Raw genomic sequence first — 13,236 nt, 5'->3', positions numbered from 1 at the left:
GAGAAAGAGTGGTGTGGGGAGCAGAAATAAAGAAAATAGGATCTTAAAGAAATCTTATATAACAGCAAAGTACAATGAAAAAGGTCTCCAAACCTTTGTTTTTATTTTCTCATAAAGGAAACTTCTCAATACTTTAAATGGCAAAAGGCAAAAACATTTATTTTAGTAAAAAAAAAAACCTGAATATATCATAGGAAGAAAGCTGTATATATTATGAGATATTTCCAAATTATTTCCTGAATATTTTATACAAATATCGATCAACATCTAGTTTGGGTTGACTTTGCTAAGGAGTTACTAAGAATAATTTAGTGGTATGTCTTTGGCCACATCAAGTCTCCATAAAATTCACAATGCTGGCTTTTGTGCCTTGTGATTTTACCTGGTTGTTAGCACATTTTAAGTGTTTTTCTTATCACTTTCACGCTAACGTATAACCCTTTAAGAAATTTTTTCTTTAAATCACCTTTCACGAATTTGCTCTGTGTCTAACATGATAAAGTTTTTTAATGTGGATTTTTCTGTGATAATCTAAAGTGCACACATAAAGTCACAAAGGCACTGATTTTTGCCCAGGAACTACCTTTTCCCTAAGTGTGATATTTGACAAAATTGAGGCTTGAAATGGAAAGGATTGCTACCAAGGCATTTCTGATGGGTTTGCACACACACACAAACACACACACACGCACACGGGTTTATAATTCTATTCGATTGATTCTCTAATATCTAGCCATTTCCCAGACATTTCTGGATAGTCAATTGCTTTTCTTTGTTTGATATGTGTAGAAATTAATAGCCACTGGAAACAACACATTCATGAATATAAAAAAACAATTTTGAGAACATTCCTCAGCCTCAGATCAAATGATATTTAGCAGCTCTGTATAGCTAAAAATAAATTTAAAAGTAGCCCAATTTCTCCCATGCCTGGAAACCACCGATGGGAGTCTATATGTATCCTAGTGAATACAAATTAATCGAGCTAGTTCAACAGCTGATGTGGATGGAGACCTTTGCTAGGTCAGTGTTGTACAACCAGTGAGTACTTAAGAGAATTCCCATTCCTCTTTAACCAAAATAGACACAACTCAGAAAGAGTTTAAAAGCAGTGTCACATCCTAGTGGCTCTGTCAATTTGGGGGGAATTTTTATCTGTTTTTATTTTATGTACAACCCTATCTTTGAGCATTCCCATGAAGCTCAAAGTCTAATAAAATGAGAAAACTTGCAAATAGCAATGACTTATATTTTTAAAATAATGTATAACCCACTCAGAGACAGGATGGGGATCCCACTTTTCATTTACTTAAGACAAGTTTTAATTTCATGTTGCTTGTTAAAATTAGTACTTTGTAATGTATATGCTTAATTTTAATGTTGTTTTTCCTAAGTTTGGAGGTTTTTATTTTGGCTATTGGTGATATTAAAGTTCAAATTATACTATATATGTATTTAATATAAAATAACACATTTAGGGAATAATTCACATGAGACTTCATTTCGATAAAGCATAACTCATTAGAAGTCTCTCTGCATCTAAGCTCTAACTCTGGGTGCAAGTTTTAAAGAAAATAAAAATAAAATTTTATAAATATTCTATAAAAGATTTAAAATGTACATAGTTTTTAAAGAGGTATCAATAATTTGTACAAAATTGTGGTATAATTTGATGTTTAAACTGTTAAAATAGTTTTCGTAGATTTAATGAGAAGATCCAAGTTTCACAATCTGAAATCATCTTTTTGGAACTTTAATTTCCTACCTTGTCCTTAATAGCCAGTATTCATAATTCTTATAAAAATTTTAAGTCAACATTTCAATAAATGTGTATACCCATTAGAAATCTAAATGTATTAGAACATATTGATTTCTTTACTGAATTACCTCTTCTTGATTCTGTATACATGAATAGTCTCTGTAGATTTGTTAAAAACTGAATTTCTCTTCTTTGTCTTCCTCCAGTTTTCATGACTGGGCTGGTTCCATTTGAATATGAGTTCCTCCTGGCCTTGGAAGGGGTGAACCAAGGGTGATAGCAAGAGTGGATCAAAACCACAGACTAGACTGCTGTTTGATGTTCAGATGGAAATACGAATGCCAAAAGGAAGGAAGTAAAAGTACAGTCAGGATCTGTGTTCACATAAAAATTCCTCAGTGCCTGGAACTCAGGGCAGTAGAGTCAATAGTTATGTTGGTAATAACACCTCGTCATACTATTGATCTGTTACTAGTCCCTCCCTCACAATAATTAATTTGATACAGATTCCCAGAGAAACTTGTTCGACATCGATTTTCCATATTACAATTTCATCCTCACATTATTCAGGGAAGCATGTAGGTAGTAGGTTATATCATATTATTATTATCCTGTATTGAATGGGAGACAGGTGGGACGTGAAAGGGATGAAAATATATTATTGAAATGAACAAATGTTTGAGTGAAGAATATATTTTTTAAAATTTATCTTGGAATCTTGGGGTCACAAGAATTTCATCCTCATGGTTCCTTTGCCGAGCCTGTAGAAATGATGTTTTAAACACCAGAAAGTGTTAGGGAGTTTGGGCTTTTGTAGGACTTGCTCTACTTTTGGCTGTACATGCTTGTAGGGAAGATCAATTCATGGTCTTCACAATGCAATGCACATTGGAGAAAATCCCAAAATGGTCACTCAATTGACCTATGCGTGCATGCTCATTCGCTCAGTCATGTCCAACTCTGCAACCCCATGGACTGCAGCTCACCATGCTCCTCTGTCCATACAATTTTTCAGGCAAGATATACTGGATGGGTTGCCATTTCCTCCTCCAAGGGATCTTCCTGACCCAGGGATCAAGCCTGCGTCTCTTGCATCTCCTGCATTGGCAGGCAGATTCTTTACCACTGAGCCACTTGGGAGGCCCCAGTTGGTCTGTTTTGGTATTAAGGTACTTGCTTAAGATCAAACTCCAAGAATCCATTCATTTAGCAAAGTATCAAAAATCCAGATGAACCAAAAAAATTATGAAGCCTTGTGATGAAGTGCTTGCTGGTGAGTGGAGTTATTTTTCCCCATGTAACAACTGTTAACTTCCACATGTACATGATAGCATTCATTTGTTTATTTACTCAATTACTCCACAAATATTTCAGAACACGCTCAGTCGTATCTGACTTTTGTGACCCCCATGGACTGCAGCACGCCAGGCTTCCCTGTCCATCACCAACTCCCGGAGCTTACTCAAACTCAGGTGCATTGAGTCAGTGATGCCATCCAACCATCTCATCCTCTGTCATCCCCTTCTCTTCCCAACTTCAGTCTTTGCCAGCATCAAAGTCTTTTCAGAGGAGACAGTTCTTCGCATCAGGTGGCCAATGTATTGGAGTTTCAGCTTCAATATCAGTCCTTCCAATGAATATTCAGGACTGATTTCCTTTAGGATGGACTGGTTGGATCTCCTTGCAGTCCAAGGGACTCTCAGGAGTCTTCTCCAATACCACAGCTCAAAAGCATCAATTCTTCGATGCTCAGTTTTCTTTATAGTCCAACTCTCACATCCATACGTGACTGCCAGAAATACCATAGCTTTGACTAGACGAACTTTTGTTGGAAAAACAATGTCTCTGCTTTTTAATAAGCTGTCTGGGTTGGTCATAACTTTTCTTCCAAGGAGCAAGTGTCCTTTAACACCTACTGCATGCTAGCTATTTCTCCAGGCTCTAGAGATTCAGAGGTAGAATCAATACCAGTCCCTGTTCTCAAGTTACTTTCAATAAAAAAGAGGAAATGTATGAGCTATAAGACAGTATGAATACTGTAGTAATCTAAAACAATACAACATCCAATAAGATTTATATAGCCATATGTCTCTTTAGCCAGTGTTTCATTCAATCATCATTATTGGATAATATCAGTATTTTATTTCTGTGCATATACAGTATAATATAGAATAAGGAAATGTCTTTATAAACTACCTAATAAGTTGGTATGCAGTTTTTTATTTTTACATGAATTTTTCACTCCCATGACAATCATAATTATAGTTTATCAGGAGATTTCTGACCTTTTTCTAAACATAAAGATAAAGCCTTGCTTCAATTTGTCCCTAATACAGATTTAGCAACAGTATTTAGTTCCAGTTCATTTTTTTAGTTCACTATTTTAATTAAGTTTGGCCTTTGTTCCACCTTTCAGCCCTGTTGGTAACTGTTGAGTGAAAGTGAGTGTCAGTTGCTCAGTTGTGTCCTATTCTTTGTGATCCCATGGACTGTAGCCCACCAGGCTTCTCTGTCCATGGAATTCTCCAGGCAAGAATACTGGAGTGGGTTACCATTCCCTTCTCCAGGGGATCTTCCCAACCAAGGGATCAAACCTTGGTCTCCTGCATTGCAGGTGGATTCTTTACCAGCTGAGCCACCAGGGAAGCCCCTAGTAACTGTTATGTTTCAGCAATTTCAAAGAAATTACATTTTTAAATGATTTTTTAAAATCCTTCCTATTAGTGGTCATTAACCTTACTCATAGCACATATTATACTTCTTTGTAATTAGAGGGACCAAACAAAGTTTTAAGCAGCCAAAATCACCCAGAATCCAGAACCTTTCTCTATAGGTCTCTTTAAAATAAGACCCATGGCTTTAAAGCCAAGTAATATAAGATTAGGGGAATGCCAGTTTGGTCAAAATATTACCTACTCAAAAGTTTAAATGACAGCATTTTGCTTGCAATCCCAGAGTCAAGTTTTGCATATCCTTTTTGAATAACTTCAGTGAAGTTAAGTGATTTGAAATTGAATGCAGCGGGGTAAGCCAGTGAGACAGCTGAAAGCTATTGCAGGTCAAGGAAATCACGTGAAGTAGAGTCATCCTCGATTTCAATCCCTTTCATTGTGTAGAAACGCCAGCACCATTGGACTCTCAATGTGACTGCATCTTGTTATATGTATAGAAGTTTTAAAATCAATTTGATTTTCATTGGTATGATTCTCTAGTGTACTTAATATGCTATGGACGGATTCCTGAGAATAGAAAGAAGCAGTTACACTTCTCATGAATATATAGCAGATGAGGCACTCGGATTTATTATTCCATTCTATTTTAAAACACGCTTATGAATTTTTTTTTAAATAAAAGAAGAAAAAAATGTCTAAAAAGCATAGACTGGTAGATCTGAGTTTTAATTTTCTCACCTACTAGGTGACTTTGACTACTTTGGGTCTCATTATACACCTCTAAATTACTACCAACGTTTTTATGAACAATGACTTGATGTATTTAAATATATGTATTTGAAGTGAACTAATCCTCATATTTCAGATATAAATTTCTTTTTATTTATGGAAACATTTTCTTTTTGTGGCTTTTAATAAGGTATATGCAACTCAAGGAGACAGAGAAGGACAATTTAAAACTCTCCAGAAAAAAAAATTAAAAATAGCATTAATTGACAAGTTCTAGAACTCAAGAGAATTCTAAATAAATTCACAATTCACTAATCAAAAAAATTTCATATGCTGATTCAAGAAGCAATGTGTATGCAGCTCACGATAAATTTTGATCACAAACTATAAACCCACCGATATTAATCTTGCTCTTGTTCATTCTTTTTGGTTAATGGAGTTAATATTTAGTTAGCTCATTTTGTAGCATACCCTCTCCAGTGGTATTGATTTTCTTTTCTCTTCTGTTCTGTGACCTCACTACAGTGCCAAAAGTCACAGGGGAGGAGTTTAATGTAGACTTTAACACCAAGAAATTAACACAAGTCCACGTCCCACTGATAGAGTAGAAAATTACTTAACCTAGCTTTCTGTGTAATTGATTTTTTAATGCCTTAATGCAAAATGTTCTTAAAAACCTCTCTAAACCATACTTTGGGCTAAATCTTGATTATTGTTCAAAGTACCAGTTATATAAATTGTAGATTAACTTTGACCCCATCCAAATTGTACCTCTAAGGTAGATTGTTAGGGGAACAAAAAATTAACTTCCAGAAGTCTTAACGTCAGATTATAAAACTAAGATTGATTATGAAAATTCAGTTTTCTTCACAAGTAAAACATACATAAGAGTCTCTCAATCAACAGATGCCAGGCCTGCCTGTGCTGGGGCTGCTGGGAGGCAGAGTGCAGGACCTCAGCCCAGCCCGGAGGGCGTGACAGGACCCCGGGAACTGTGTGCAGACAAGAAGCTTTGCCTACACATCTTGCCTTCTCTTCTAGGGTCCATTCCTCTGCACCAGAACACCTATGGTAGCACATGAGTCCCCATGAATGACAAAAACATGTGGATGAAATTTTTTATTCCTCATCCAAATGTTAGAATGCATGTGTATCTCATGTATAGACACAGCCCCAAACCACAATAGTTTCATTGACTAAATTTACCCTTCAGTGTGCATTTTCTGAAATGTATTTTCTCCAAATGTTTTTCATCAATTGTTGTCAACAACCATCCTGGGGGAACAGAAGGACCTTTCAAAGACAAGCAACTTGCTAACCCCTGGGGCTGCTGGCTGGGGCAAAGCCATAGAGTGCTTGTTGCAGGCTCAGAGGAGACTTTAAAAAGGAGACAGCCAAGATAAGGAGTAGGAAGCAGAGTGGGATTGAAAGGAGAAGGAAGGAGGATGTATTTCCATAGGAGGGCTAGGCAAATGCCAACAATTTTACTCTTCATCCAAATGTCAGGCATTTTATATTGTACCCTCTGTACTTAGATGCCCTGTATACATACAGGATACAGGACTTAAATGAGCTTATTTATTGAATTTAAGTTTAGCTTGAGAACATAATATCTATTTAATCAACTTTTCCTCCCATCTCACAGCCACCAACAAACAGAACAGGTTATCTGACCTACTCATTTGGCTCTTCAAATTAAATGAGCTCTAAAAAATGTAAGATTTTTTTTTGCAGTTGGAGGCCACAGCAGACGTGTATGTGAATTAGCATTTTCATGTCTTGGTTAACATTCAGTGCTATAGTTTTGTTTGTCCCTGGAAGAAATTTTCCAAATGTCAGATAGAAACAAAAATTGAAATAATCACAAACTTCTCCAGTAAACTGAAAATATAGAGTAAATCTTAGACTGTACAATGGATCAAAGTATGCTTTTTTGGTCTGTAGGAATGAGTTAGTACGTGAAAAACATTATGATAATTGGAGTTTCACAATAACATTAATTTGTATTTCTTTCACAAAGCAGATCGGATTAAATGAAGTACAAGCATTTGTGGAATGTATCTGTACCCTTCCCTAGAGCAGAGGCATTGGGGGTTACCTGTAGAGCAGGATTCCTCTGCCTTCAGAAAGCAGATTTTCTAGCTGAGGAAGACCAAACTAGTGTAGGGAAGAGTCAGTGGCACTTGGGGGACTTCTGGTTTTGGATGGACTAGTGGGGGTGCACCTTAGGGAAGAGAAACCACCTAAAACAGAGCCAGCAGATGTCTGCCTTGGGGAAAGGGTTTGTGCTTAGTGACAGAGAAATTCAGGTTGGTGGAGCTGGATGGGACAGGGTTACTGGAGAACCTGGAGCGGATCATGCAGTGTAGACCACAGGGGACCACTGCAGGGTCTCGAGCAGAGGTGTGCCATGACGTTTAACAGAAAGTCATTACCATTGTGCCTTGAAATGTAGCACTGGTCAATCTATTGGCTTTTTTAAGGTTTTTTTCCCCTCTTTGGATATTCCAGTTTCACCCTTCATCTGCTATTTACTGCTCATGCCTGCTTTGGCGTGGCGAATGCTCTCATCCGTCTCTCTTGTACTTCCAGTTTCTAATGACTGTGTGCGTGAGGGCAGAACCAGGGGTCGGGTGGAGATGTGGGACTGCCTGGTCCCAGAGGACCCTGGAGAGACCAGGGAAGCAGGAACCTTGTGGCTCCAGGCTCTCTGGGCTGCACTCAGCAGAAGTGTAGTTTCTCTGATGTGCGATCGTGCTGTCTCTACCCTCTTGGGGCGAGCAGGCTTCACAAGCAACGCCACAAATGTGCATTTGTGTAGACTCATCCCGAGCTGTGGCTCTTTTATGCATTTTATGCCCGAATTATCCATCATTCTCCAAGTTTAAGCTATTTCAACCATTTTCTTTATCATTAAGATCGTATGCCCCCCTCCACCCTGGCCTTTGTGTAACTTTTTTTTTTTTTTTAAGGGAGAATATAATGGGAAGATAGTAAGCATTTTCGTTTTTGGATGTCTCCAAACCCATTCATTAATTTTGGAAAAGTAAAATGCATTTAACCTGATGGAATATTTATAAAAATGGGAAGTTCATTGTCAACTAAATCTCATTTATTTAATCTACTATTAGACTGCTTTCTTTTCTTTTAGCCAGATGGAAAACATTAGCAGTAGTAGTGAACAAACATATCCAGGCTCCCAGAGGTCATTTTTAACCACCATTAACAATCTGGTTTTCACAGATTAGTAATATACAAAAGGCAACGGTCCAGTAAAGGATATACAAAAGGCAACTGAAGCTTCTATGCTCCTTATTTACCTAACATTGACCCAATTTTTAAAACCCTTTGTAAGTGAGACATTTGAACCTTCTGAACTCAAAATTGGCAGATTTTCCTGAGAAGCTGTAGCAAAATATCTGTTTAAAATAGACACTGATGTAAAATATTATTAAAACCTCTACAAAGTAGATGAAAACTTTGTTATGTTACCAGTAGATTTGCCTGTTATTTATATAGTTTTCATTTGCTACCTATTTGTTTAATGCTTCATAGATATGTAAACTTACTGTGAAGTGGAAAAGATATGCATTTTTACATATCATATATTAATTTTTGAAATTAATTATCTAGTTGAAATGTAATATAAGGTAAATAGTCCACAAAATACATTAATAGGTCAAAAAGAAACTGGTCTATAATGTGATAAGCAAATGGCTTCTAGAGTTGCTTATTCAGAAACACATTTAAATCATGTGTTGAGTGGTTGGGGAAGTTGTAGAATGATGAAATCTCACTATGCTCTGTAGATAGTTACAGAAATGTGTGCACGCTCGTTTCATCTCTTGTTCAGCCTCAACATGTAGATATGAAACATCTATGAGTTTAACTGGTTAGCTGACTCTAAAGTAAACAAAGGCAAAGCTGCACATAATATGAATTTACCTTCATTTTTAAATACCATTTTTCTTGGTTTATGGGGCTTCCCAGGTGGCACTAGTGGCCAATACAGGAAATGTAAGAGACGTGGGTTTGATCCCAGGGTGGGGAAGTTCCCCTGGAGGAGAACATTGCAACTCATTCCAGTATTCTTGCCTGGAGATCTCCATGGACAGAGGAGCCTGGTAAGCAACAGTCCATAGGGTTACAAAGAGTCAGACATGACTGAAGCACCTTAGCACACACGCACGCATTCCTGATGTATGTATGTATGATTTGTGGTCAACCTGCAGGTTACTCTTCTTTCAGTGTTAGTGCTCGGTCATGTCTGACTCTTTGTGACCTGGTGGACTGTAGCCCACCAGGCTTCCTCTATCCATGGAATTCTCCAGGCAAGAATACTGGAGTGGATTGCCATTTCCTTCTCCACGGGATCTTCCTGACTCAGAGATCAAACCTGGGTCTCCTGCACTGCAGACAGATTCTTTACCACTTGAGCCACCAGGGAAGCCTTTCTTTTAGATAATAGTAATTTATAGGAATTATATTGAGATCTGTATGTAAAAAGCTTTGCAGATATTTTCTCATTATTTTACTATATGGAGAAGAAAGCCAAAGTATTAATATTCAAAGGTCTGTAGAGAGAGGCAATGTCCCAGATGAGAGTGAGAATGAGTTTGTGCAAATATGATCTAGATGGTACAGAAAATGGCTGCCATTAAAGAATTCAGGTATGCCCTGGATATTATTAACAATGGGGAGCCAGGGGAAGCGCCTTCCCATAACTCTGCACATACTTGTGAATATTTGTGTATTTGTATTTACATCTGCACACATATGCACACATGCTCATCTGCAGACACATACTCCTGACAGTCATCAGGTAAGCTACAGAATCGCTGTTTATAATATCATGTGGAAGATTTCTCTGTCTGTCCTTGATACCATAGGCTGCTGCTTTGGGAAGAAATTCTTCTTTCCTCTTTGCAGAAATTTTTACCTTCACGGTAAAGTTTTCCAGTATTCCTGCAGGTGCCCAGGACCACTTCCATTCTATTTCTTGCTGAAGAAGGAAAATTAAAACACAATGAGAAGAGAACTGAAATGATCTATCTGATCTGTGTTGTAATTTAGAATTCATGACTGCCCAGGTCCCTTTCAGTGACAGTTGGAAAGACTTTATTGAATACCTAGCATGTGTCTAGCACTGTAATAGGCACTGGCCATACAGAAAAGACAGAGCACTTGCTTCCAAATAGTACGCTGCCTCCTAGGTGCAGAAGGCTGCGAGGGAGCAGCACCAGGGATACAGAAGAGCTAACCCGAGGGAGAGAGGAGGGGCATTCAGGAAACCTCCTCAGAGCACACTTGCTGGACGGCCACATCGCTTTAGATGAAAATGGAAAGCTTAATTAAATTATTTGGATAATTGCAGATAGCAAGTTGAGATTTTTAAAAAATTCTGATAGTTGAATGATTACATTTCCTTGCTTATGTTTTCTGGATTATATAGACTGAATTTATGACTTAGCTATACACTTTCTTGGCTTGCTATCATTCTAGTTAGCGCCTGCAAAATAGTTAAGAACAACAATCTAAGCTCTATCCATAATATGGTTTGTATGGTTGAAGACGAGTAATTAAGAAATTATCATAGTTAAGAAATTATCATCAGTAAGCATGTGATTGTTACAAAGTTACATGACTTATTTCACACGCTCACTTAGGTTGATTTCCTCTCAAACAACGTATCAATTATTAGGAAACCACTTCCCTGGTGGCTCAGAGGGTAAAGAATCTGCCTGCAATTTGCTTTGATCCCTGGGTTGGGAACATCCCCTGGAGGAGGGCATGGCAACCCACTCCAGTATTCTTGCCTGGAGAACCCCATGGACAGAGTAGCCTAGTGGGCTACAGTCCATAGGGTCACAAAGAGTCGGACACGACCGAAGCGACTTAGCACGCACACACACACACACAGCAGGCTCATATATTCTCTCCCAGGGACACCTAAAGCCTCCTCCCACTTCTTCTTCACTGCCCATTTTGGTGACCCAAGAAGACTGAAGGCTGCTTCTTCTGGTCCTGGGGACCTTCCAATTAACAGCAGGCTTCTTCGCTTCTAGAAACAGAGGGACTCTGATCAGACTTCCACTAGAAATGTGGACTGTTCTACCTCCTCTTTTGCTGTTCTAACAGTTAGCATCGTGGTAAAGACTGGGTGGTGATGGGGGCCAGGATGCGGTGACATCTAGAGTGTGCTTTCGTGGAGCCACCATCGTGGTGTAGGTGGACTCTGACCTCAGTTCTGTCCCTCCAACCCCGCCCCGCCGTGCTTTAGGGGAAGGATACAGGAGCAAATGAGGACAACTCTGGCTCTGAGGACTTCCACTTTGAAGTTATATTAAATGCACTCTTTTGTAGATAGAAAGTGAAAGTAAAAACTTGCAGAAAATAGTCTACACAAAACTAATATTTTTTCCTCCTTTTTTATAAGGTGAGCACACACAGGAGACGAATTCGCCTCATTCACTCAAAAAGGATGTAGAAAATATGGGGAAAGGTAAAGAAAAGTTTTAATTCTGTGGAACTTCTCTTAGCTTTAAAAGACTAAAGAGATAATAGGAGGATATTTTTGCTCTGCACCATATTTTAAGCTTGACAAGCAACATATGAATAATATATGGACCATTGGGTGGATATAATTGAGATTAATGCATACATATCAATCAATACATGACACTGTAATATAATACTTTAAAATAATATATTACATTGATTTATATTCATGGATTTCTGCACAAAATCTATCCTATGTCTATGCAACACTTTTTAAACTAGTAAAATATTTTGTCTTATAATAATAAATTGCCATATATAACAGTTCTCTGGAGAGTTATTTGTAAAGATTAGTAAAATGACTCTTTTTTTTCTTTATTAGAAGAACTTCAGAAGGTTTTATTTGAACAAATAGATTTACGGAGACGACTCGAACAAGAATTCCAAGTGTTAAAAGGAAATACATCTTTCCCAGTATTCAGTAAGAAATCACTTTTATTTCATTGCATTATGATATTTGATAACATTTTTATTAGTCAGTGTAAGTACATGATCTTCCTGTGATCTCTTTAGTATTTGGAAATTTTAGCCTGTTATTTATTTTATCAGCTCACAGATAAAATTTCTTATAAGAACCTTTTGGTATTAATTGTATTGGTAGATATGTTTGTGCATATATATATTGTGTACATTTAAAACATGTATGCAAATATACCCTTAAATATATAGATATATTTAAATAAATATATTAACATTTTTAAAACAAAAGAACTACTCAAGTATTTTTTTCTCTAAGGTAGGAAAAACAAAAGAATAGTTAATTCCTTTTCTCAGATAGTGCTAGAGAGCTGCCTGGTACTTGAAATATGAAGATTTAAAATTTAACAATTCAATATACCTATATTTTATTAATTAAAATTAGTATAATTTTAGTAGTTTGAGATTCTCCATCCATATTTAGCACTAAAATTTCATTCCAGATTTATTGGCAAAAGAAATTATGGCATAAAAACTGTTGGTTCTGCTTGCAGAGTCCTAGAATTTCAGAAAGACCTATGATAGGTGTCCAGATTTCTTAAATTCTCCAGTCATGTTCTGAATCACTCTTAGATAAGTACTGGGTTGACCAAAAAGTTCATCCATGACCAAGTAAATTACAGTAGTGTTTTTCAAACTTTTTGAAGTTTCATTTAGTCATATTCCTTTCTCCAGAGAGAGGAAAGTGGGAAATAAAATAATATGTAAATATATTTACTTTTATTCTGGGACACTTTGAGCATGTCAGTACCCTTTGTTTATTAAACCAAAAATCAGAAAACTCATGTTGATAATTCCTGGGCAAGAGTCACAGGCAAATATCTGGAAAAAGACTTTTCAGTAATTGTGGCAATTTTAATAGTAGGAACACAAAGGTCTGCCAGAGCTTCTCAAATGTAATCGTCTGCACAACTGAAAGACTTGCCCTGTTGGGTAGCAGTTTTGAACAGTACTGGGTTCCTGGTAACATGTCAGACTAACTTACACCAGAATGTTTAGCAGGGATAAAAATGAAGAGGGCTCATGATGGAAGAGAGTTCT

The 13,236-nt window shown here is 37.2% G+C and overlaps 1 protein-coding gene across 2 annotated transcripts in view; it reads left to right on the top strand.

Moving 5' to 3' along the window:
- The window catches only part of SKOR2 (SKI family transcriptional corepressor 2), a 54,304-nt gene that overhangs the window by 18,875 nt on the left and 22,193 nt on the right, over positions 1 to 13,236 (top strand). For both annotated transcript variants that reach the window (XM_043444099.1, XM_043444100.1), the window contains 2 exons: positions 11,597 to 11,662; positions 12,041 to 12,139. In XM_043444099.1, coding sequence (XP_043300034.1) covers positions 11,597 to 11,662; positions 12,041 to 12,139 — 165 coding nt within the window. The remainder of the gene's footprint in view (positions 1 to 11,596; positions 11,663 to 12,040; positions 12,140 to 13,236) is intronic.

This window comes from Cervus canadensis, chromosome 23 (genome assembly GCF_019320065.1).
Source record: "Cervus canadensis isolate Bull #8, Minnesota chromosome 23, ASM1932006v1, whole genome shotgun sequence".
In the NCBI taxonomy this organism is placed as follows: Eukaryota; Metazoa; Chordata; class Mammalia; order Artiodactyla; family Cervidae; genus Cervus; species Cervus canadensis.
The sequence above is the reverse complement of the archived record's forward strand: the minus strand, read 5'-3'. Positions and strand labels throughout refer to the sequence as shown.